Source organism: Ochlerotatus camptorhynchus, unplaced genomic scaffold (genome assembly GCF_037179485.1).
Source record: "Ochlerotatus camptorhynchus isolate MF236.1 unplaced genomic scaffold, CSIRO-AGI_Acam_v1.1 ptg000045l, whole genome shotgun sequence".
NCBI lineage: Eukaryota > Metazoa > Arthropoda > Insecta > Diptera > Culicidae > Ochlerotatus > Ochlerotatus camptorhynchus.
The window spans coordinates 4,185,342-4,209,935 of record NW_027040536.1 but is presented as its reverse complement, the minus strand read 5'-3'; the positions used below and the strand labels follow the sequence as shown (position 1 = coordinate 4,209,935).

The window sequence follows — 24,594 nt, the reverse complement described above, 5'->3', positions numbered from 1 at the left end:
CGTTAGAAGCGTTAGGTTCCTATAGTTGTGCATGGAGACTTAATACACAACTATAGGAACCTAACGCTTCTAAGGTACCGCAACTATAGGAGCGTTTACCCTAGTTACTTTATCGGAGGACTTTTCAAATAATAGTGTAAAATTAAGTAACTACACTCCCGTCAAAGTATAAACGCTATGAAATTATCTTATGAAGATTGTGTACGAAAACAAATATTCTGGGAAAAGTAGCTTTTTTTACTGAGGACTAGAAAGTCATTACATTTATCGTAAGAAATATCAATGTGAGAAAATCATTTATATATCTTTTGTACATGCCATTTGTTGAGCTCTGCAAGGAGATATTAAATATTGAGTCAACAACCTGGAAGGTTGTACGCTCCGATCCTCAAAAGTAGGAAATCACGCCTTCTCGAGTCATATGATTGCAAACGACTATCAGCTGAAACATGGTAACGTAGCGTGGGTATTGTTGTCAATCCAAAGATGTGGAACACTACCGTGGTAACCAAAGCAGAGGAAATGTTTCAACAACTCGTGCGTCTATCTACAATGGAGGTGCGGCTCAAACTCTCAGATGACACAACAAAACCTCATTCCCAAGTTCCTCTCCTGATCATATCCTCAAAAATGTCAAACCTCAACCAACCATCATTCTTCTTCTTCTTATTCCCGGCATTTTACACATCCTCTATATGTGGGCTCGCAACTTAATGTTCTTTGAAGCACTTTCAAAATTATTAATTGAGAGCTTTCTCTGCCAACCAATCTATAAGTTTGTATAACGGGTGATAAATAAAAAATGTCCCGGTGGTGTAGTGGTAAGCGTGATTACCTCTCACCCCAGAAGGCCTGTGTTCAATCCCAGTCGGCGCCGCCGGGATATTCTGATGCATAACATCTCTGATCACGCCTTCCTTCGGATGGGAAGTAAAGCCGTTGGTCCCCGGTTCATGAGTTGATGATGGGTCGATAGGTCACTGAGCGAATTTACCATGTCGTCATTGCATGATTAATCATTCAGAGCTATCCGATTTCTTTAACATCGAAAATAATATGAGATACCCGATTGACTGATAATTGACATTAAATGGGATGATTCATCATACATATCATAAAAGGAAATAACATCAACCACTTAATGAAGTACCGTTCAAATTTTGAAAGGTATTAACAATAAATGAATTCAAGAACAGGAATGAACTAAAATCATCCAAGTGAACCCCATAACGAAAATCATACAACAACTGTCATACGATTCATTTTCTTATCGTTTCAGTCTCCCATTGCGTTTTGGCCTTACCATTTTTTCGCAGTTTGTTGCGTCTCTCTCGAATAGCAGTACACAGTTTTTTCGCATACCACGGGGAGTGTCACCAAAAAGCGAACGAGAAAAAAGTTTTCGGATTCATGTGGCAAAAAAATATCTACTCGTTCCGTTCCCGTTTGATTCGAATGCTTCAGTGCCCGTGGATTGTTCGCGATCCAGCCCCCCCTCGAGGAGGTGGTCAGCGACTTTGAGGAAAGCAAGTACCAAAACGCCGAACTGCCTCTTTCGTACTACGGCAAGTCGTCGAACGAGTGGAGTTTTACAAACTGGCCAAGTGGCCATAGACAGAAACGTGTAATCAAAACAACATCCGCTGGTTGATTCAAATTCCTAGACTTCAGTAAGTTACTGGGAGGGAAGTCCTTTGTTTCAATCAAAACGATTCTAACAAAACAAATTTATCTTCCAGTGATATCTTCAAGACCAACCAGCTGATGAGCTCGTTTAGCAGATTTTGGGACAACATTTTCAAACTGCTTTTTGAGGCCACAAACAACCCGAGCCAACATCCTAAATTGCACAAGTTCCTACAGAACGTGATTGGGTTCGATTCCGTGGATGACGAGTCCGAACCGGCGAATCCACTGTTCGATGGGGACGCCAGGGGCGAGGCCGGCCCAGTGCAGCATTTAGTGTGGTTGTTTTATCATAAATGAATAAAACAGAAGTGTTTCATTTACAACATTGATTAACAGTTCCAACAATTTAGAAGAGATATATTTCGTTATGATCACAATTTTTAAACAGTAAAATAAGCTTTCTGCTTCCATATATTTTTCATTCAGATTGCACTTATATTTCATTTAAACGTTGCATGACAATTTATTTTGAAACTGTATGACGAGTCCGTATCTTTCTCAATGTTAATCATATGGTTTGTTCATTTCAAGTCTTCCTATGAATGGATGATAATCATGCTAATGGTTTACAGCGTGCAGAACGAAAATCATCCTGTTTTAGAAATAATGCTATTCAGTTCTTCTGTGCTTTGAGAGCTGAATCAGAGAATGATAATCTTTCACAAATAGAAAAATAATCCGTATGGGGCTCAAGTGAAGCAATAATCATACATTGATGTATGGACAATTTGGTTCAGTGTAGGGTCCAGGTGTGGGAGCTGCCTTCCTGGCACGTCGGTAGCATTGGTGCTCAGAACGGAAAACAAGATCGACGGAAAAAACAAACCAAAGGAAAAAAAAAACTAAAAAATGAGAATAGCTTCAACTCTTTCATACCAAACCACAAATGTCCACAAAAAAGAGACAGCTTATGGCAATCAATGCTCTCTCTGTCTTAAAAAAAACTATAGAATTTTTTATTTTGTTTTTACATGCTCATTTGTGGCATCAAAATAAAAACGGTGGATCATTTCAAATCAGGGAATGTACCAATTTCTACTGTTTATCGTATACTCCCTGGCAACAATTTTGGTTTTATGAGGGTTCTGTAGACCATGATTTAGACTTGTAGAATGCTATAAAACCACGATAAAACCTGCAATGTTACTTGGGCTGGCATCCTTGACAACAGTTCGGAAGAGAAGTAGTGGAAAATCAGCCAAAATAATTAACAAAAAAGGACTTCGATCGCTACACAATATAAAACAACAAAGATTCGATAAGTCAGCGGGACGCCGCGAAAAAAGTTCAAGTGCACACAACCGCACATCTGTAAAACGTGGAAAAGTATAGGAATAGTTTGTCGAAAGAAATCAAGAGCTCCAGAATACACAGATCAACACATTTCGAACGTGAAAGTTACTTTTCTCTCTCAAAAATTCATATTCCTGGAAATGATCGATATTATTCAGATAATAGTTGTACAACATCTCCAAATATAAGATTCAAGTTCAAACACTAGTTTGAACAGAAAGTGATGCTGTATATCACCATATCGGAGAGAGGAATTTCTAAGCCATGGTTCAAGCCATGGTTCAAGCCTAGCCTATATCACGCAGACGAAAACTACGTGTTTTGCCGGATAAAGAATCATCGCATTATGCTAAGAAAACACTAACCTTCTTGGAAAATCAAAATATCTCGTATGTACCAGCGTATTGCCTCAGTGTCGCTCAATTGAAGATTTTTTTGGAAATATGAATTCGTTGGTGTACAAAAACAATTGGAGGGCCAAGAATTGTAGTTAGCTGATAAACCAAATCAAAAGTTGCATACGTAAAATCGATTTATGTACAACGCTCATGTTCTCACATCATGACAAAGCTACGTCAAACAGCTGATAACGGACCTTATTCAAATGTTCATTGATTTTTTTTTTTCTAGAAACTTGTCGTAGATTCATTTGAAATAAATCACTTTTTCTTTTCTCAAACATGGGTTTTTTCATGAGCCCAAATGACAATTCTCATTTTTTTTGTTATCACCCGTTATTGTGTGGTAAGCACAATGATACTCTCAATGATGCCCGAAAGATTTTCTAGACCAGACTGAGGATGCGACGAGATCGATTATTCGATGATCCGAGTTATTAATACAGTGCCTTTACTATATGCACAGTAATGTCTATTAGCAAAGATGTACAAATTCTACAACCTAATAACGCTTTCCCGCAGCTATAACTTTCTAAAATTACAACCGATTTTTGTAAAAATATTATAACATAGTCTGTACTAGTTATTCTATTGCCGGGACAAATCCAGGCCAATATCTGAAGACGCTCCAAAAATACTGGTTTTTGAAATGTATTATGCCAAAACCCTTGTGCGGGAAAGGGTTAACGGCCTTAAGATTCAGCAAGAAACTTTGAATATTGAAAATTTATCAAAATATCCTTCCAATTACAGTCGTTACGATTGGTCCAGTTAAGTCAGCACCGTCGCTTCGTATACTGCATGCAATTGTTGAAAGCCCATAAACTAGCCTGACTCCACCTTCCAAAAAGTTAATTTTATTAAGAATGTTTAATTAGAAACATTTATTACCAATCCTGCCTAACACGTCTACCTGCGGCGCATTCCTCTCGGTTTTTGGGTCCACATGTGTATCTTTAACTGTGTCCGGCAGCATCCCTTCCAGCGGTGGCGGCAGCATACTACATTACAGCAACATGCTAACAGCATTCAAATTATGAGGGCTTGTCCGCAGAAGCAGCAGCAGAGAGCATATGAACATGAAGTACTTCCCCTCTTTTTCAAACAAACGTGACCATGATGACCGGTCGGTTCGGTTCTGCCTGCTGCAGCAAGGCCTATATCTACTCATTTGTTGCGATGAACAAGGATCCAGACAGTCATTCTGTGGTTCCATATGTTGAATCTCCGTATCCGACACGGCTGTAACTAAGGTTGGTTAGCGGGAACGGGGTGGCGAGCGAGCGGATTAATTTTATTAGTAATATTAGTTACGATGACAAATATGCATACACACACTCAAGCTGTGGCACCACACGGGGAAGTGAACCATAACTCCCTGGAACAAGTTATTATTATGAGTCTAAAACAAATACTCGACACATGTCTTCGTCTGCGAAGAACGAGTCGAAAATGCAATCGTCATCGTTATTGGGCTGTGTGAGCGAGGCGAGGGCATTTGAATAAAGACTATTAGCTCAGTTAATGGTATTATCCGTTGTTCCTGAACGTAGACACAAAGCAATACGGGAAATATGGGTTGATTGTTGTTGAGCGGTTGAGCGAAGATTTCCACCCTCCCGCATGTATGCAGGGATCAAATTTCAATCGGATTCCTAAGCGCAGGATTTATCTGCCAATACGCTTTTTATTAGCCTGCTGTTTCCAAGTTTGGTATGGTCCAGTGACGATTGTAATGGAAAAGATAATCCCTACATGCGTACCTTTCGTTCGAGGGTAATCCTGCAGGTAAGGGCTCTGAACCGATAGGATCAATGCACGGTCTGCCGCTTATGATTAGTAGAGTAGTCGGCTTAAACCCCTACGCGTTACTCTAAACGACTGTCAGGGACACTCGTCAGCAATTATTGGCCATAATCGACGTCTGTTCCCCTTCGAATTCCTTCGGGTGCATTTATCACGAAATCGCCATTGACAACCGAGGGAATCTTCATCTTCCTTCTTCGGACAATACCCGTGCAATTCTCAGAACCCCTCCATGCATTGCCATTGCCTTACATGATAGACCGGAACTTAACGTGCGAAGTGAGCGTAAATTATAGATCTCAATTTATGATTTCTCACATCCGAAAACACCACCACCGTCGCAAGATTCGATTTCAATTTTGTGTCCGGGATAAAAGTTTCATTACGTTCGATAATAAATAGTCAAACGAAGCCTTTGGGTCGGATTTCTAGACGACATTCATAGGGATCCGGAACAGCGGACAAGCAGTAGAGAAGAGGTACATCTCCCTACATGGGATGCTGTTCCAGTCCAGACGCGTAGCAGCAGCGGTTCATAACACGCTGCAGAGGCCGTAAATCGAAAGTGAAATCAGTGTGTCTGGTTTTGGTGGCTGCATTCTCTCCTCTGCAGCGCTATCACGTCTCACCCCTGCGCAGTTATAGTAATGTTTGCGAATTTAAATCTACCCTTATATTCATAGGATTGATGCCCGGATTCAGCAAAGCAACGGAATGAATGTTGCAAGTTGAACTAGAATCCCACTACCCATACTGCGACGTTGTCCCTCACCGGAAAGAAGGAGTAAATTGAACTCAACATTTTGAACTCACCGAGGGTTGAAGATTTTACGAGGGACGTGCGATGAGATGTTAGATTTGCTTCGAGTGAATTTCCTACCGTGGCGTTAGCCCTTGCCGAAAAGTTTTCAATCCACTCTACCGTTTCAGAGTAAACAAATCTTCATTGCTACAGATTGCATCCCTCGAAATAAAACGGAACCATCACGTTCACGGAAGGGATACGGAGGGCGGTCGACTTTCGACTTGAGTCGATTTAAATGATTGCAGTGCAGTGATTGAGATTACATCGATTCTCGGTTTGGGGCAGTCGTTCTCGGTTTTGGCAGCGGAAATCAGCTCTATTCGCAGGAAAGATGGAAGAGATTTAAACTACCGTTTCGGAAGGGCAGTTTGGAAATTGAAATGCCATAATCTAGTAGCAGTCGGGTCTCGGCGCAGTGCAATCATTGGAATTGCGATGGGGATCTGGTTTTCGAGGGGCTAATGGAAAGTGAAGTGATTTTCGAGGGAGCGGCTTGGTGGATAGCAGTAACTACAGATAGGGAAGCTTTGCAGCTTGAAATTAATTGATTGAATTTGCGCATCATGTGTATCAGTGGTAGTCGTGTTACATAATTGTATTATTTTGCAACATCCTTTCTCATGAGAAATCCTTTCAAACTCACTGGCGTTTTGGTTAAAACACTTTAAGACTTCATCCAAAAACTCTTTGGATTTTTTCTCTGACACACCGGGGGTTATTCCTAGAGTCGAGGTGAATTTTGTCACTACTCTAATGAGATAAGTCACGTCGTGGTGACGTGACTCTCGTGGTCGTGGTGATTTGAACAGAGTGTCCCGTCACCACGACGTCACTTTTCTCACTTCATTAGTGACAAAAGTCACTTCCACTCTCGAAATAACCCCCACCATTTTAATCAAAATTCTCTATATAGGTGTTAACTACCCCATTTCCGGCCTATTAAGCAGAACCCGTACTTAGTTTTTCTTAATCCAGCGCAGTTTAGTACCAAACGGAATGTTATTATTAATGATGGCTTCCAAATGTATTTACCTTTCCGTACGTACCGTAAGATTTGATAAAGAGAAACCAATCGTTGGGATATTGTCTAAAGTCTAACACTGCTTCTTGACGCCAAACTCGGATTCTAAACTCGGCCTAACGCATTGAAACGCCATTGAAGCGCCAATAAATTCACTTCGGCCTATCGGATGAAGATAAATTGATTCGGTTGGAGCGCATCTTTTGTTTTTGGGAATAATGGGTGCAAACCTTCATATCACGCGTTCTTATTGACTTCGTTTGGTAGCTTATAAGCTAAAGTATCGTACCAAAAGCACAATTGACTTGTTAACTCTGAAATCAAAGATTTATTTGATGTTTTCTGCTCGATAGGCCCAAAATGGGCGATTAGGCCGAAGTAGTTCTCTACCCTAGTTCATCAAAATAGTTGCATTCAGTAAATTTAGTCCAGTCCAAGGGCCTAAGCATTTTGTCAAGGTCCAAAATCTTTTTTTTTTGTTTCATTATGAATGAATATTTTTTCTTGGTTTACCATCGAAACTCAAGGGACTTTCGCGGTTTTTCCCCGGTCATTTCGGATTCCCGACAATTTGCCGGTTTTAAAAAATTTCCGGTTCACTGATCACCCTGACAAAATATAGGATATTGTGACCTAAAAATAAAAAAAATAAATGTCTGGTGGAGGGTATGTAATATAATAGTGACTAAAATAACGAAAATAGTAACCAAATAGTGACTTTAAAGCAAGACAAAAGTGACTAATAGTGACATTTATTGCTCGGGAAAAAAATGGTTCCAATATTTCGTTGACTACGACTTACTTCGAGAAATTTTATAAACACACAATCACACCCCATCATTTTTCATGCTCCTTTAAAATAAAACAAATACAGTGCCTTCCCGTTTTTGGCAAAACATATTTTTTGTCTTCTTCACTTTCTAGAAAATTCATTTAAGCGTGAATCATTTGATATCACTATACCCCTCTTTAAGGATCCTATCTACTTGGAATTCCATGGTAAATTCCCCAGAAAGCGCCAGCACAAATTTGAAGAAAGAATTAGTTGGTCGTGTATCCAAAAACGGGAAAGCACTGTAATGGTTTAACAATACCATAAATTTCATCTGGAAAAAAATATTACTTGTTTAACTATGCACCGGGCTAAAGGGAAACCGGGGAAAAGCCACGAACTTGAATTCACCGGGAAATGCCCGTGAATCTCGATGACAAATCGGGAAACAAATAAGATTCTTGACCTTTAAGGTCATTCCTTGTAGAGTCCACAAATGGCCACAACGTAGGTTATATAAGCACTCCCACTTCGAATTTTCAATGACACACATATCGGAAATTAATGCCCCATTTCACCTGAAGTTGCTACTTCATGTATACTGCAGTCCAGCAAACGTGAAGTAACAGTTTCTTTGTGATACGTATCGTAGAAGCTGATATTTGTGCACTCAAAGTTTCGAAGTAGTTACGAGAAAAAAGGATCTCACAGCGAAACACCTGAAACAATTTCAAGACCCCTGTGCTAGACAAGGTTTAAGGATACAGTCACTTTGATGAACTATATATTATGATACTTTTGAAGAGATTTTAAAATGAACTCTGGAGATAACAACAATGATTTTTAGAAAAAAAATACCAACAGATTTTGACGTAGGACTACGTCTATGATATCTATATGGGGGTACACGTTGTGAAAACCGAAAATGGAACATGTAACAAAATTATGAAAGATTTTGAACGTTAATGACTCAGCTGTCCCTGGACCAATTTCAATAATTCTATCACCAATCGATCAGAAATATTTCTACGCATCGATAGCTCCCGACTGTTGATTTTCGACTAATCCACCAATAATGTACATGCATATGCTGATTTCCCAACACAGTCATCAGATAGTCGTTAGTAGACGAAACAAGTCGAAGTGACATTCGCCTCTGATCTTCGGGCATGTGCGAATAGGGGGGATGCAATTGCGTACCATTTTGCACACTCATCGCCATATTCAGAACCACACGCCCGCAACGACCACACAAAATGCTCTCCAGAGTTGTAATCTTGTAACCAAATTTGCAAGCAGGGGTGCAAGTGATTTTGATCGATTTTCTTCATCGACTTTCTGTTTCGGTAATAACTCGACGGCAAGCACATTCATTGATACGTTTGTTATTCTGTATGATAGAAGAGCATAGCAGAAACAGTGCGAAATAGGTTAGTGAAGCCATGGTAATCAAAAGAGGAATTCGATGAAGAGAATTGACTTTCACCCCTCTGCTTCTAAGCCCGTTAATTCAGTCGTTGTCATAGCAATGAAAACTAGCATCGCATCGCTTTTGGTTCTTGGGTTACACTTGATGGTTGCAATTCTGCTGTTCGACTTTTTCGAAGGACCACCAAAAAAACATGAAATTACACTATTTTCTTGGGATGCCTTAAAGTTCAATTATTCGATCAACGATTAATCGTAAAGATTTTTCCAGCTATTCGATTAAATATTTATAGAATTTTCAATTATTCGAGCGCGTAACCGACAAACCTTCTTATTTCTACTTGTTGGATTAGGCGCCGTAGCGAAAATAAATAAAAGTACTAATTTATCTGAACAGGTATAGAGAAGAACCAAAAATCATAAATTCGCCGAAAAAAGTGTTAAGCGTCTTTTTGCTAATGGCTAAGATTTACTAACTTGTTGAGAGAAGGAGTTTAACGAGAAAAACTAAAAAGGGGAGGAGCTTTAGCTGGATGGACACTGACACCAGTTCAATCCCTTTCCAGCAGCAGACGGGCCAAGTGCCCAATCATTGAACCGAAGAATATGGGATTGTCCGGTCCGATTTGCTGATCCAGCTGCCTACACGTCATCATCATCGTCCAAAGGCTTCAAGCCTGTACTTCCATCGGCCACCAAGATTTTCCAAAAGAGTTAAATTTCTGAATATGTACCAACTAAAATTCATATCAAAAGGTTCTTTTCAGGGCAATCATAGTCATACTGAAGAGTATAAACAGAGAGAACCTCGCTCAAATTCATATTCATACACAAAGCACAAGCTCCTGCTGCAGTTTACAAATAACATTTATTATATAATACCACGTAGTTCAACGCCACCATTGCGTACAACCCGATAGGGCTGTCCCTTGTAGTTTTTTTTTAAGAACTCTAAGAGAGATATGACTAGAGCTCCAAGTCATTTGTGGGAATTCAGACATTCAGAATAGAATCTTTAGGTAGTTATTTTGGAAAATTCATGACAATTCTTAAGCGGATTCCAGGTCCATTTCTAATGCATATTCAAAATAAGTTCTTAGGAGCATTTTAAAAGAGTTGACAATTCAAAGTAAATTCTAAGAAAATTTAGAGATAATTTCAAATTAATTCTAAAGATAGTTACAAGAATCTCACGATAAGTACCAAGGGGATCGAATTTTTAAGGAACAATTCCAAAGGAAGTCTAAGATGAGTTTTATGAAAATTCCGAGAATAATTCCAAAGAGCATCTCGAGAAGAATTTCAACACTAATGTTCAGAAGAATTTAGATGAGAGCTCCAAGATAATTATGAGCAAAATTGTATGACAATTATGATAGAGAATTGCATGGCAATTATATGGAGAATTCAGGCTAATTTTAAATTGTATGTAAGGAAGCTTCAGTGAATTCTTTCGAAGTGAATCTTAGTATCAATTCTTCGAATTTTTTTTAAGTATTCTGAAATGTTGTATAGACATTTCCAAGGGTCTCTCGGAGAGAATCTCAAATTTATTTTAGAGAAACTCTGTGATGGGAAATGGTTCTAAAGGAAATTTGAGAACATTTCAGTGGCGTTTCCTTAACCTCAATCTACCTGTGCACCAACTCTCAAAACATAACCAACTATCAAAATATTGCTTGCAATGGATAGATATCGAGTAAACTAGAAGATTAAGTGTATCTGTCAACCGATTCGAGTATGAATATGGCATTTAATCTGGTTTTGAAAGTTGGTGCACAGGTAAAAAGTGAGGTTACGGGACGCCATTGGAACATTTCATAAAAATCCTGTAAAGAGTTTTGAGTGAACTTATTCAAGATAGTTATAACATCGAAAAATCTTGATGGCTTCTTGATGAGAAACAAACAATTTTTTCCCAAAATTTTAGGTTATTTCTCGGTTGTGAGATATACATTTAAATTAAGCATATAATCAGATACGGTTGAGCCATCTCTACATCCCTCGGTTTAATAAGTTATAATTTAGAAAGCAGAGAAATTTCTGGCTCAAAACAACCGTGAAATTGCAAACTGGGATTTGCTGGTCACCGTGATCATGGCTGATGCTAATTTTATGTTTGCCACCCAAAAATTACAAAATTTAGCCCCCTGTTAATTAATTTATCATTAAATAAGATGTTTATAAGTATTCTTTTTATTCATCCCTTGTTTTTTAATATTTTTCCCTCCAAGATCTATTTTTAAGATGTCAGACATAAAATGAAAATGTTATTTGAATCAGCTTTATTTTTGGTAATCAAATAATAATTTTATTAATTCAATAACGAAGTGCATTGTCCATATCCAGGCATGGAAAATCATTTGCATTCATTTCGTGCATTCATTTACATTCATTTGCCTCTAACTTTTTTCATCAACAGCATTGCGCAAAATGATGTATAGAGCTTTTGTAGGTTTTGTTATTAGCTACAACTTTTGTTAACAAGTCAAATCCGTATCTCTTATGCATGACGAACCAGAGGGAACAAAAGCCACTACTGTTTTTCAGTGAATGTATTTTACATTCACTGCAAAACAGTAACAAGTTCTGCCCGCTCTAGTTCATGATGCATAAGAGATACAGATTTAAGTTATGAGCAAAAGTTGCAGTTAATAACAAAACCTACAAAAGCTCTATACATCATTTTGCGGAATGCTGTTGATGAAAAAAGTTAGAGGCAAATGAATGTAAATGAATGTATGAAATGAATGCAAATGATTTTCCATGCCTGTCCATTAGAGTGATGCAAAATTTGAAATTTTCGCTCCACAATACTTAAACGATTCCAAATCGGATCCTGACTAACCTCTCAAAATTTGAACCCATTTGGTGAGAAACTGAGATGGCACAAACCATTCGAAGTTTGTATGGGAATTACTATGGTAAAACCAAGATTTTTGTTCATGTCTATCTAATAATTCCCCATATCGGTCTGCTTCAAAAACTTTCAACTTCACTTGTAGGAAATTTTCCCAGCTACAACTTTGCTCAAGACCACTTTTTGATTAAATGCAAGGATCTAATGTTATCAATGGTTCAATGCGCTGATGTCTTATGATCATGCTCAATCAACTGCTCAGCAGGCAACATTGGAATTTCTGGGGCGTTGAATAGGACACAAAAATCATGGCTACTATGTCACACTGCGAAACACAGTGTTGCCTATAGAGCAGCTGTTTAATCATGTTATAAGTTTACCAATCTCTTAAATAATTAATAACTTTTTCCTGTCTCGTTTTACATAGAAACAATCTTCAACAAAGTTGTAGCTGAGATAATTTTCTATAAGAATGGGTATCGAACTGTTTTGCAGCTTAAGGGGGTATTCCCGATCTTTTTTTTCAAAAAATCAAAATTTTTTTTTTTTCACTTTTTTTTGTACTTTAGACTATATACTTTCATCCCCCCAAGCCGTTTTCCGATCAGCAAATTCGGTGTCCAGGCATAGCTGACTAATGGTAAGAACCCTCAAAACTAAAGTCAAAACTTTAAACGCGTTTTTCTCGAAACCACATTTTTTTATCGGGCGAAGATTTTTCTCAGAAACTATAAGAGATATTGACTTGAATCTTTGCGCATTTTGTTCCTTATTAAATTCTTTGGAGCTTCTCCCACTTTCAGCCAAAAATATTAACATTTAACATTGTTTGAAGCACCTTAAAGCTGCAAAAAAGCGGGCTAAAAATCGCCTGTTTTTTTATATGGCCGCCATTTTGTTAATTTGCAAGATTTTTTGCTGCCAACGGGAGAAGCTCCAGAGAATCTTATGCAGATTATTAATTTCATCACGAAATCTGTTTCAGATAAGCCGTTCCAGAGAAAAGTCTTCGCCCGTCCAGGCGTTTGCGGCGAACAGGGGTCTGTTTGCCGCCATTTTGTGACGTCAATAATGTCTTTTTTATGTCGAAAAAAATTTATTTGTAAACTTTAATGTTCAATAAACAAGAATCCCAAAGAGTTAGGCGCATTACTATTCATTTTCCTTGAAAAAAAATTAATTGAAAAACAGGCCGAAAAAAGGCAAAAGATTGGGAATACCCCCTTAATATGGAAAAAGACTAGAAGGCAATGAACAAAAAGTTGAGATTTCCCATAGTAATTTACATGCAAACTTCAAATGGCTTGTGCGAAGTCTGTTTCTAACCAAATGAGTTGAAACTTTGGAAGGTTAATCAGGACCCGATTTTAAACCATTTAAGCACTGTGGAGCGAAAAAGACAAAATTTGCATCAGTCTACTGTCCATATCTATTCATTGTTCTGACTCGATTTTTGACAACAAACAATTTACTAAAATGATTTTATATTCAGATCTCAAATAAGTGATTGAACGAAAAATTGAGGCACAAAGAAAAATGTTCAAAGTCTAGGATATAGACAAATGTTGACCATTTGCACCTCAAATGTTCATAACTCTACGCCCTACACAACTTTTCTAGATAGCAGTCCAAGAAAAAAAATCGAGGATAATTTTCCAAGATGGAAAGATCGTGGAATACACGGCAAATAAATCTGACTTATATTTGAATCAGGTTCACTTAAATTCCCCCCCCCCCCCCCCCCCAGTGTATGTGAGTATTGCCACCTGCGTCCGTTACCGTACTGACCGAGATATGGGATTGATCTCGGCCTCTTAGATGGGTAGCAGTATCTCCAATAATCGAGAACTGTCCTGGCCACGTCCTTGAAACTGCTGGGGATGGGAAAGATTTTTAGTTGGACACTTACTTATGAGAGAAGCAGAGCACTCTACGACCTCTCATAAGTGTAACAGGACTTTGGAGGTTTCTTAGTGGGAAGGCTAAGGCCAAACGTTCGATAAACGTTACTGGCAGATTTACGATAGTATTGATTATGTTATATTTATGTGTCAAAATAAAAAAAAATAAAATAAAAATAAAAATGGATAGTTTTCACCAATGTTGTGACGTTGAAAGCTGCTTCTTGTTCTATTTGAATTCCTTGATGGTAAATTCATGGGATTCCATTGGGTTACGCTTCTAGCCTGTTTCTAAATTTTTCACATTTAGCAGACCTTGCTTCATCATTGGCGATTCTTAAAAACTTTCTGTATAACATCGTACTAAACTCCAACCGAAACTATCCGAAACACGAAAAAACGGTTCAAAATCAATTTATTTGACAAGAGAATAAAAAATCACGTCATGTCACTCACATATGAGTGATGTGTAAAAATTTACTCAAATGTGAATTTGAGTGAACGGGACTCACATATGAGTCAGATTTATTTTGCAAGCGACTTAAAATCTGGATTTCGAAAAAAAAATGTAATATTCCGGGATTTTAGAGATTTTGGACTAATTTTTCAATGCTGGGATCTCTAAAACAAACAAGTTAAGAAAATTGTGCGGCCTGGAATAACTTTCGTAATTTGAATATATAGACACCCCAATTCTGTATTTCGTTTCGAACGAAATTCTCATACAAAAAAATATTTTTTTGTATGAGAATTTCGTTCGAAACGAAATACAGAATAGGGGTGAGAATGTTAGACTGTGGTTCACAGTCCTAGAAAAATTTAAATACTTCTGAAATGTACATAGATTTTTCCCCCCTGTCTAGGTTTGGAAAACTTTCAAGCTGATTTTCAATGAATTTTTTTAACACACATTTGTTACGAAATCAAGCTGTGATTTGATGTGATGTCATTTAATCTCGACATTATTGGTCCTTAAAAATGCTGCTTTAGTGACTAAATTTTAAGAAATAGTAAAGACTTTGGGTTGAAAAAAGTGACTTTTCAGTGACTGACTTGAAAGTAGTGACCTAGCCACTAAAAATTGACCAGCCCTGAGCTCCTAGGAAAATATTAAAAACCTTTGACTTAGACAAACGCGCTAGGACGTTGATTTATTTTGAAATGTAGGCTTAAAGAATTAATAAAGATTTTACGAGAAATATTTGGGATACCAAACTTAGACATTTTGCCTTTGCCAATATGACCAGTTTATTCAAGTTATGATGTAGAAAGGGGTTGTCTATAAACTACGTAGTCTATGAGAAATTTTAAACCCCTTCTCCCCTTGAGAAGACAGTCGTTCATATATATACATTTTTTTAATAATGTTCACGAACCGTAGATCGCAGAACAGAAGGGGAAGTGCAAACAAATCGGTGAATCAAAAAATGATTAGTTTTTCTGCTCAATAAGCGATGTGTTGTGGTAGCGTTCCACACAGGCTTTCTATGTGCACTCACACTATCATAGCATGATGCCTATCTTAACTGCAGGCAGAAGATGCCTTTTACCGCTAGGTGCGCTAGTGTTCGCAAATTACTAGTGGAGCAACTTTCTGATCCGAAGTTGCACTCCTGTGCGTAGATCCTTGCCAAGTAATTTCAAGCAAGATAATAATCTTGAATTTTTCAGAAACATTACGAAATGTTCAATCTCTATTGATTCATGGTTATGTAAACATATTTACAGCTATTTTCTCAAGGCTGTTCGATGAAAGAAGGTGTAATCTTGTATAAAAAAAAGCCATACATATAAGGGAACATTTTGGTTATCTGAGTTATTAAAGCAAGAGAAAATCGATCCAACCAAGAGATGACGAATAGGAAGATTGAGATTATGGCGACACTGATATTCTGAACTGAAAAAGGCTATATTAATAAAAGCAAGCCGTTTCTCAACATATTTTATTGGAGTTTATTGACAACTATATCATACCAGTCAAAATTGTCAACACATGAACTTTATGAAACAATTTTGTGTGTAAGTAGAATATGTTGTATTCCAGCTGTAAGCCAATCGTGTTGCGGACTTCCCCCAAACAAAAGATTTCAAACCACATCCAATATATCAAAGCACCAACACGGCGCAGCCCCGTTTTGTGCAGCTATTGTTTCACAAGAAAACCCATTAAAGCAAATTAACAACGTTACCGTTTCCTCTCTCAAGCTACATCAAAAGCGTCCATTTCCTTACCAGACACTCACTCCCCGAGGCTGGACACACCGCCGGCGTCGGTCCAAAGCCAAGAGACCGAAACACCATAATCCTATCAGCGCAATAGATCAGTAATTTATGGACATGTACTCACAGCCCTAATAATAGTAAAGAGAGTAATAATAACAATCACACCGCAACCCACAGCAATGGCTGCATCTGCGAGCGAAGCTTTATTGGAGCAAAACTGCTCGAACATAAATCGTCTAATTTTACAATCGCATCTCGGTGTGCACTACTACACTCAAATCGTACGAATAGCATTCGGAAGAGAAACGCAGCGAACAGGAAAAGTTCGACCCTTTCATGTTTTGCATTGCTCCAGTGGACACTGTAGCAAATCTTGCCTTAATCTACCAAAGCAAACGAGAAATAGACTCAACAGAAAGGTTGGACTTCTCACAGTGCCCAGCTCCAAATGCACTTTGCACGAAACAAAACCTCAATATTGTCTAAATCCAACACATAAACCAGCAGTTCTTCCGAATGCAGCTACAAACCGAAAGACAATTGTCTTGTAGTAAAATAGACTTCAGCTAGACACCGACCGAGAGCACTCATCGTAACCTAGAGCCAAAAGAGTGCTCATCGTGCCGAGTCTACAGTAGTCTATTCTGTTGTGGTGAATTGGCTCGGAAAAGCCTATTATTACCGTCCAACCGTGCAAGAAGAACGCTCCTCCTGGCTCCAAACTCGTTTCCTTCGGGTACTTCCCAATTTATGGCTCCACTTCTCGACAGGCAAAAGCATATTATTGCACCATGCACGGTCGTTCAGACCGACTCAATTTCGGCAATAGTGGAAAACTAGGAAAAACTTCTCAAATATGAGGGAGATCCACGAAAATTTTAATCATTTTAAGATTAGAATAACAGATTTATTGATTTTCCTCATATTCGAGAAGTATTTTCCTGGAAAAGCCCGGAAAATTCAACTCACTTTGGAATAAATCCACTTTTGACGAAATTGAGTCCACTCGACACAATTTTGCGTCGGTCTGAATGATCGTAAACTCAACGTAATTCTTTTTCCCCCATGTACTCAACTGGCTCGTTTTTCGAACTATAAATTAGCTAAACTGGTTCTTGTGAGAGCAAAAGCATGCTTTCTTGAGCACAGTGGGAAAGAAAATTCGGAAGCATTAATGGTCGTGGTCTTCACTTCCAAGCGTACCAATAAGAACATCATTCTGAGCCGAAATTTCGACAACATGGCCCACTGTGCCGTGGTGTGTGACTTTTCCCATTCCCAAACTGACCACCGAAAGCATCTTAACTATGCGAAATGTTTCATAATAAGATCTTAATTATAGATAATTACCGCTGCTGCAGCGAGTTCTGAACGGCCTCTCCGACGAGCGGACCAATCAGCATTGATAAAGAAAAAGCCCGAGGAAAAGCCTTACAGTAACCAACTTACCTATCATTGTGCACGCCGGACCGGTTATCGTGTTTCCGGACAGCTGGACGATGGCCAAGAAGAGGTCCCCAATCAGCAGACACCCAACGTAGTGCGTCTGACAGCGCCAATGGAGGACGTGATGCTGCGAAGTTACCAGGTACCCGGTGGCAAGGGTCGCTCCAAGGAATATCACCGAAACCAGCAGCCCTGCGGCGTACAGCGCAAATCGGATGTCCTGAAAATGACAAACCAGAAAAAAAATATTACGTCACAAACAATTCTCCAAAAACAAGGCAACGAAAGTCCACCCCACGCTTGTTGAACTGGAACTGGAAGGTGCAGAAAATTAATTCAATTTATCCCCGCTCGCATGTCATACCGACAGTAACAACAGGAGCAGATCGACACCCCTCGAACCAGCCTGTGCCGTGTGCCGTGTACAAGGGAGATAACATCATGTCGAAGTGTTGACTTTCAAACGCCAAACCGTTTTACCATCCGCCCGTTCGTTCGTTCATTGTAGATGACTGACTGACTGACGTGCATGATTGAGGATGAGTTCCCGCAGCAGACACAAACAGAAAACTTTGCACCCCTTCGCCACCTTGTGGCCTTACAGCAGCCTCACGAGCGTAATCACATAAAATGTGATGAGTGAGGGGTGCCATAATTGAAATTGATTTCTGTAAAATATTTAAAAGGTTCAATTTAGTGGAAACAAGCGGAGTGTTGGGTATTGTGATCAGCGGTAGATGGAAGGTGAGAGGGAAATAGAAGCAAGGAGAAGCGAGAGCATAAAATCTGGTAATTTGATCCAGTTTGCATTCATAATCCACTTTGGAGATTTCACGACCGAGTGGCTTGCCAATTTATGAAGCGAAGAAAATCGGCAATTGCCGTTGGCTCTTTGTGCGGGAATGATTAACGAAGTTGCTTTTTGCTGGCTTGGTTGAGATAACTTTTAGAACAACAATATAAAAAATTTGCGATTTCATTTATCATGCTGACCATACACGATGAAAGAAATTAACTTATATAGAAAGATTATTTAAAGAAAAAAAAATTGGTTTGTATTGAAATTATCTTTCATTCAAGTGAATACAGCTTACAGTAGAACTTAGAAAACAAACATAGTGATACTATAGGATTAATTCTTGCTTTTCGAGAGCAACGCTGATGTAAATGCGGGGGGTCTCATAGTCTAGTCAGTAAAGGCACGGTATTACCAAGCCGGAGGCGGCGGGTTCGATTCCCGGTCCGGTCGAGGGAATCTTTCGGGTTGTAAATTTTCTCGACTTCCCTGGGCATATAGAGTATCATTGTGCTTGCCACACAATATACAAATTCATGCATTGGTATTGGCATCGAAACCTCTCAATTAATAACTGTGGAAGTGCATTTAGAACACTAAGTTAAGAGCACGCAATAAGCTAATATGCGCTAAGCAATAAGCTTGAAATGCGAACAAGAAGAAGAAGAAGAAGAAGCTGATGTAAATACCGGGCTACATCCGATCACCATTAGCCAATCATTTGTCTGATTTTACATATGAGGCCGGTAATTAAATTAAAACCATGATGCAACATATTAAGCATTGAGGATTCAAATAACAACATAGCCTTACGGATAAAGTTCAGCGAATCTTAATCCAACCTACTATTGCCGTTACATGGAAAATAATTCGACGCAACTGACAGCCACCAATGGGTCTGGGTTCAATCCCAGCCGAGGTCGGTGGGATTTTTCTGAGGCATCTCTGGTCACGTCTTCCTTCGGAAGGGAAGTAAAGCCATTGGTCCCGGCCCATGTGCGTTGTTGAATGGGTGCGATATCCTACGCAGGTGTGGAAGCTGCCTTCCTGCACATTCGATTGCCGTCAATGGATGGCAATCGATGTCCGTCGGTGATTGGCTCTAGATTGCGGAACAGAGACCGACGTTAAATAAAGGAAAGGAAGAACTGACAGCCACAGCATGCTATTAAAGCTGATAATCTGACACCAAATGCTAAGTTTTCTCTAAATTGGCAATAATTCAAATTGTCAAGGGACGACAAATCTCATCTTCAAAAATCCGAGCAGATCTTAATATTTGCTCCAGCTCACAGTGGGACGAAATCAAAAAAAATGGGACATGGCCATTTGCGACGAAACTATTGAGTGTAGCATTTTGAAGTCTTCTTGAATGTTTCTTTATTTTTTTAGCACTATATTTGAGTGGTGAAAATGTTTGTTTAAGAAGGGTTTACACCCAGATAAAAAAAATAACTTTTTTCTGTTTTGTTAAAATTAATGAACATCTATGGAAACATTGTAGATAAAGTCATTTTGAGAAACTTTGTCGAGGACGTCAATTTTTTATCTCTCAAGTGGGCGAAGTTGAATATGGAGTACAACCGTTAATACCCCCTTAAAAGCGTTTTTCACCTCTCAAATAGTACTCAATAAATGAAGAAACATTGTACAAGACATCAAAATGCGTCACTCAATAGTTTCGTCGCAAATGGCCATGTCCCACTTTTTTTGATTTCTTCCCACTGAGTAATTTCGGCATGTACCTTTGTATTAGCATGACCTTCTTCTTAGCTTCATTAAGTCCCCCTTGAGACTTTACGTTGACCCTCAACTTTCTATGACTGTACCATTTTTGCATGAATTATGCTGCATACTTTATGACCAGGGATGCCGAGAAATTTTCAAACCCGAAAAATTTCCTAGACCGAACCAATGTGTCTATACAGGTGTGGCATAATAGGGTATTTGTTGGTATTAGTAGTAAAAATGAGGTAAACAATCGGTGATAACGAAAAAATCCAAAATGATTGACATGAAAAAGTATAGTTTGACGTCACGTCACAAACACTGATATATTTTACACTACACGAACACCATTTTTCGATCATCTCTTCACCTGAATACACCTCATTGATACCGTACCGGGAATCGAACCCAGCTGCCTTCAACATGGTCTTGCTTTATAGTTGCGCTTTTACCAAGGCTGGTAGTGGGTATGTGATGTAAAGGGTGTCCACGATGAAATTGCCACACTATGAAATTGCTCTAACTTTTTAACCGTTGGGTAGAATTTAATGAAAATTTTGGTGGATTTAGTTCATAGTGCATTATTTACATCCAGCAAGTTTTAAAGTCCTGTGATCAAAACTCGCGGAAATGGAGTCGAAAGAACAGCTCGTGCGTGATAAAATCTTGCGCATTCATCACGAGAACAAGGATCTCTCGCATCGTTCCATCGCTAAAACGTTGGGAATCGCGAATTCCACGGTGTCGCGAGTGATTAAGCGGTTCGAGGAACGGTTGACTACCGATCGGAAGCCCAGAAGTGAAGGAAAAAGTATTCCGTACAACACCAAAAATCACAACCGCGTAGTTGGGGCCTTCAACCGAAATCCGAACGCCTCCGTTAGGGATGTGGCTAAGAAGCTGCACCTAAGCCGAAGTTTTGTCCAGAAGGCCAAAACTAAGGCTGGGCTTCGAACGTTCAAGGTACAAAAGGCCCCTAATCGCGACGAGAAGCAGAACAAGTCCGCCAAAACCCGTGCCAGGAAGTTGTACCTCAACATGCTGACGAAAGTTGAATGCTGCATCATGGACGACGAAACATATGTGAAGGCCGACTTCAAACAGATCCCCGGCAACCTGTTTTTCACGGCCAAGGATAAGTTCAGCGTTCCGGAGCATGTCCGCACTCAGAAGATGTCCAAATTTGCGAAGAAATTCCTGGTTTGGCAAGCCATCTGCACGTGCGGGAAGCGGAGTGCACCTTTCGTGACCCAGGACACGATGAACGGACAGGTGTACATAAAAGAGTGCCTCCAGAAGCGGCTGCTTCCTCTCCTGAAGGCCCACAACGTCCCAACAATCTTCTGGCCGGATTTGGCCTCATGCCACTACTCCAAGGACGTACTGAAGTGGTATGCGGACAATAAGGTCAATTTCGTGCCGAAAATGTTCAACCCTCCCAACACTCCGGAGCTCCGCCCCATCGAGAAGTACTGGGCGATTATGAAGCAGCACCTTCTTAAACGACCTAAGGTAGTGAAGACAGTCGAGGAACTGAAGAAAGTATGGGTTTACATGCAAAAAACGGTTGATTCACAGGTTGTGCAGAATCTTATGGCCGGGGTTAAGGCCAAGGTGCGGGCATTTGCGTATGGACTGTAAAAAAAAATACGAGTAAAATGGTAAAATGAAGTTTAATAGTTATTTCTCAATCCCTGAAAATTTGATGGCAATCGGATGAAAACTCGAATTTTGCGAATCAATTTTGTGTGTGGCAATTTCATCGTGGACACCCTTTAATAGTAGTGACTTCAGTGACTAAAATAACGAAAAAAGTGACCAATAATGGCATTTATTGATCAGAAAGATATGGTTCCAATCTTTCGTTGATTGCGATTGCCAATTCGAGAAATTTTATAAACTCACAAACCCATCATGCTTCTTAAAAATAAAACAAATGGTTTAAGGACCCCATCAATTAAAAATAAGTATGAATTGAATAAGCATAAGCACGAATAAGCACGAGCAGTCAAATTCTAACCTCCATTTCCTTACTCTACATTATTTTGTCTACCACTATTTTTTTTTAAACAAACAATGTACTAAGAGGATATTAGATGTAGAATTTATGATAAGATCACAAAATTGAGGCACAGAGAAAAATGTTCAAATTCACGGATTTCGACAAATTTTGACAATTTTAGAACAGATAATTTTAATCAATGAGAAGAACTGCAGTCTATAATTCAATGTATGTCTAAGTTAGCAATGCGTATTTTAATAATAAGATAGTTCTCTTCTTGATAGTTGCTATTACGGACTGGTGGTATTTATACTTTGCTCCATTCATCTAAGAATAGAATCTTCTGTAACAGTTGATGCAAAATTTCATAACTATGGGACGTAAATAGCAGTCAATCTCACTATTATGGAACGAGAAAAATTCTCCCAGATGGAAAGATCACGGACATAAAAAAAAGTGAATGCCTTTAGTTAAGTCCTATCACGATCGCGAAAAATTAGGGGTTTAGGCATTAAGTTTAGAGTTTTGGACCATTTTTTTTTCTATTGCTGGGACTTAGACAAACAAATTGAGCAAATTGTGCAGCTTGGAATAATGTTCTATATTTTGACGTATAGAGTATAAGTTCACAGACCTTGAACAATTTAAATGGCCCTGAAACATAGAAAACATTTTATAATCATGGACATAAAACTTTATTTTTTCTAAGTTTATTTAATGCACTAAAGAAAGAACTCAATATTCTGTGACATGAGTCCTAGTAAAGTAAAGTCAAATTCTTTACTCTCAACATTTGTTGTAAAAAAGTGACCTCTACCAGCATGAAATTTCAGGAGCAACTGAAATTCGTGCTAGTTGGCGAGTACACTAGCGCGAGTAAATCCGCACAGATGTAAACACCCCATAAACAAACTAAAATGTGAGCAAGTCATTCAGCTGCATGACATCATTGGATGGCACATTTTGTTTGTGGTGTTCCATTAGGCTGAGTTTCATTCTAGTAGTCCGAATGCCATTAGCCCATTTAGCTGTTATAAAATTGGATTTTTTGGTACTGAGGCCTGAGAATCTCGAGAAATTTACAAAATCCGGAATGTAATATGTTTTTTTTTTCTTTTCTTTTTAGTATACCCTGAAGAATAGCTTCTTGAGAACATGATTGAGACTTGTAGAATGCTTTAAAACCTCCATAAAACTTGCAATGTTACTTGGGTGTAGTCACGTTTTGTCTACAGTCAATATTTTAAATTTATTATTTCCTGTAGTTATCGGAAATAACAGTTATTCGATAATAGATAATTCAGTCATACAGAGCAGTAAATTCGATCATTCGGGTGAGACCCTTCCTTTTTGTTTGTTTACATTTTATTTGGAATTAAAATTGAATTGGAATTAAAATTGAGGAGCTTTGCAAGCTTCATCGCTACCGCTTTTGCTTACTGAGTAGAAGATCGTGGGTTTATTCCCAAGCTCCTCCAAAATAAAACAATTACTATGGTCGCATCGCCTGCATAAGTGAATCCTGACCCATCTCCTACTCAACTATCCAAGTCCGTAGCATCTATGGGGCGTCGGTGAGTTGCTAGCCTTCCGTTAAGTAGATGTTACATCAACAATATGCTTCCAATCCGACAATGGTAATTGTCATGCTTTTCCTAGTCTGAATTCAGATTCAATAGCTATTCATTCCAAATAGTTTGCCTTAAGCAACGGACTTGAAAATAGTGACCAAGTCACTAAAAAGTGACCAGCCCTGCTTTAACGACTGACCTAAGGGAGGGCCAAACAATGGTACTACTCACTTACTCTGCTGAAAGAATACTAATCTTGGTAAAAAAAATAATAATCCAGATTTGATGGTACCACGACAAAACTAGGTAGCGTGACCAGCAGATAAATAAAAAGTTAAGGAAGTAATCTTTTCAACGGTATAAAAGCATTAGAAAACGGATTAATATCACCCGCCCAAGTAACATTACAAGATTTATTAAGACTTTCAAGCACTGTTCAACCATGGTCTTTAAGAGCATGCTAATTGCGCTAATTGCGAAATAATTAATTTAGTTCTATGATTTTCACTGAAGTTCTCAAGATGTTTCTGAAGTTCGCAAAACTTCCCTTTAATTATCGACACTAATTTAAAACTTCTTCAATAGTCTAGACTTTTCTGGTACCTAAATTACTAAATTTCTTTAAAGTTCTCTAGACTGCCCTGAATTTATAAGTATTTTTTAAGAACCCGCAACTTTACTGAATTTGATTAATTTGCCTTGAAGTTTCGAAAATGTTCCTTGAGTATTATAACCCTTATTAGCACTCGCTTTATCCTGAACTTATCTATGCTTACCTGAAGTTCTCTAAATTTGTTTAATAATCCAGCAAATTTTCTTAGATACCTATATATTCATAATTCCCTGACGCTTCTG

The 24,594-nt window shown here is 38.7% G+C and overlaps 1 protein-coding gene across 3 annotated transcripts in view; it reads right to left on the bottom strand.

The window, feature by feature from the left end:
- Nucleotides 1–24,594, bottom strand: part of mthl1 (methuselah-like 1) — a 268,410-nt gene that overhangs the window by 223,864 nt on the left and 19,952 nt on the right. For all 3 annotated transcript variants that reach the window (XM_065238525.1, XM_065238537.1, XM_065238533.1), the window contains exon 3: nucleotides 17,646–17,862. In XM_065238525.1, coding sequence (XP_065094597.1) covers nucleotides 17,646–17,862 — 217 coding nt within the window. The remainder of the gene's footprint in view (nucleotides 1–17,645; nucleotides 17,863–24,594) is intronic.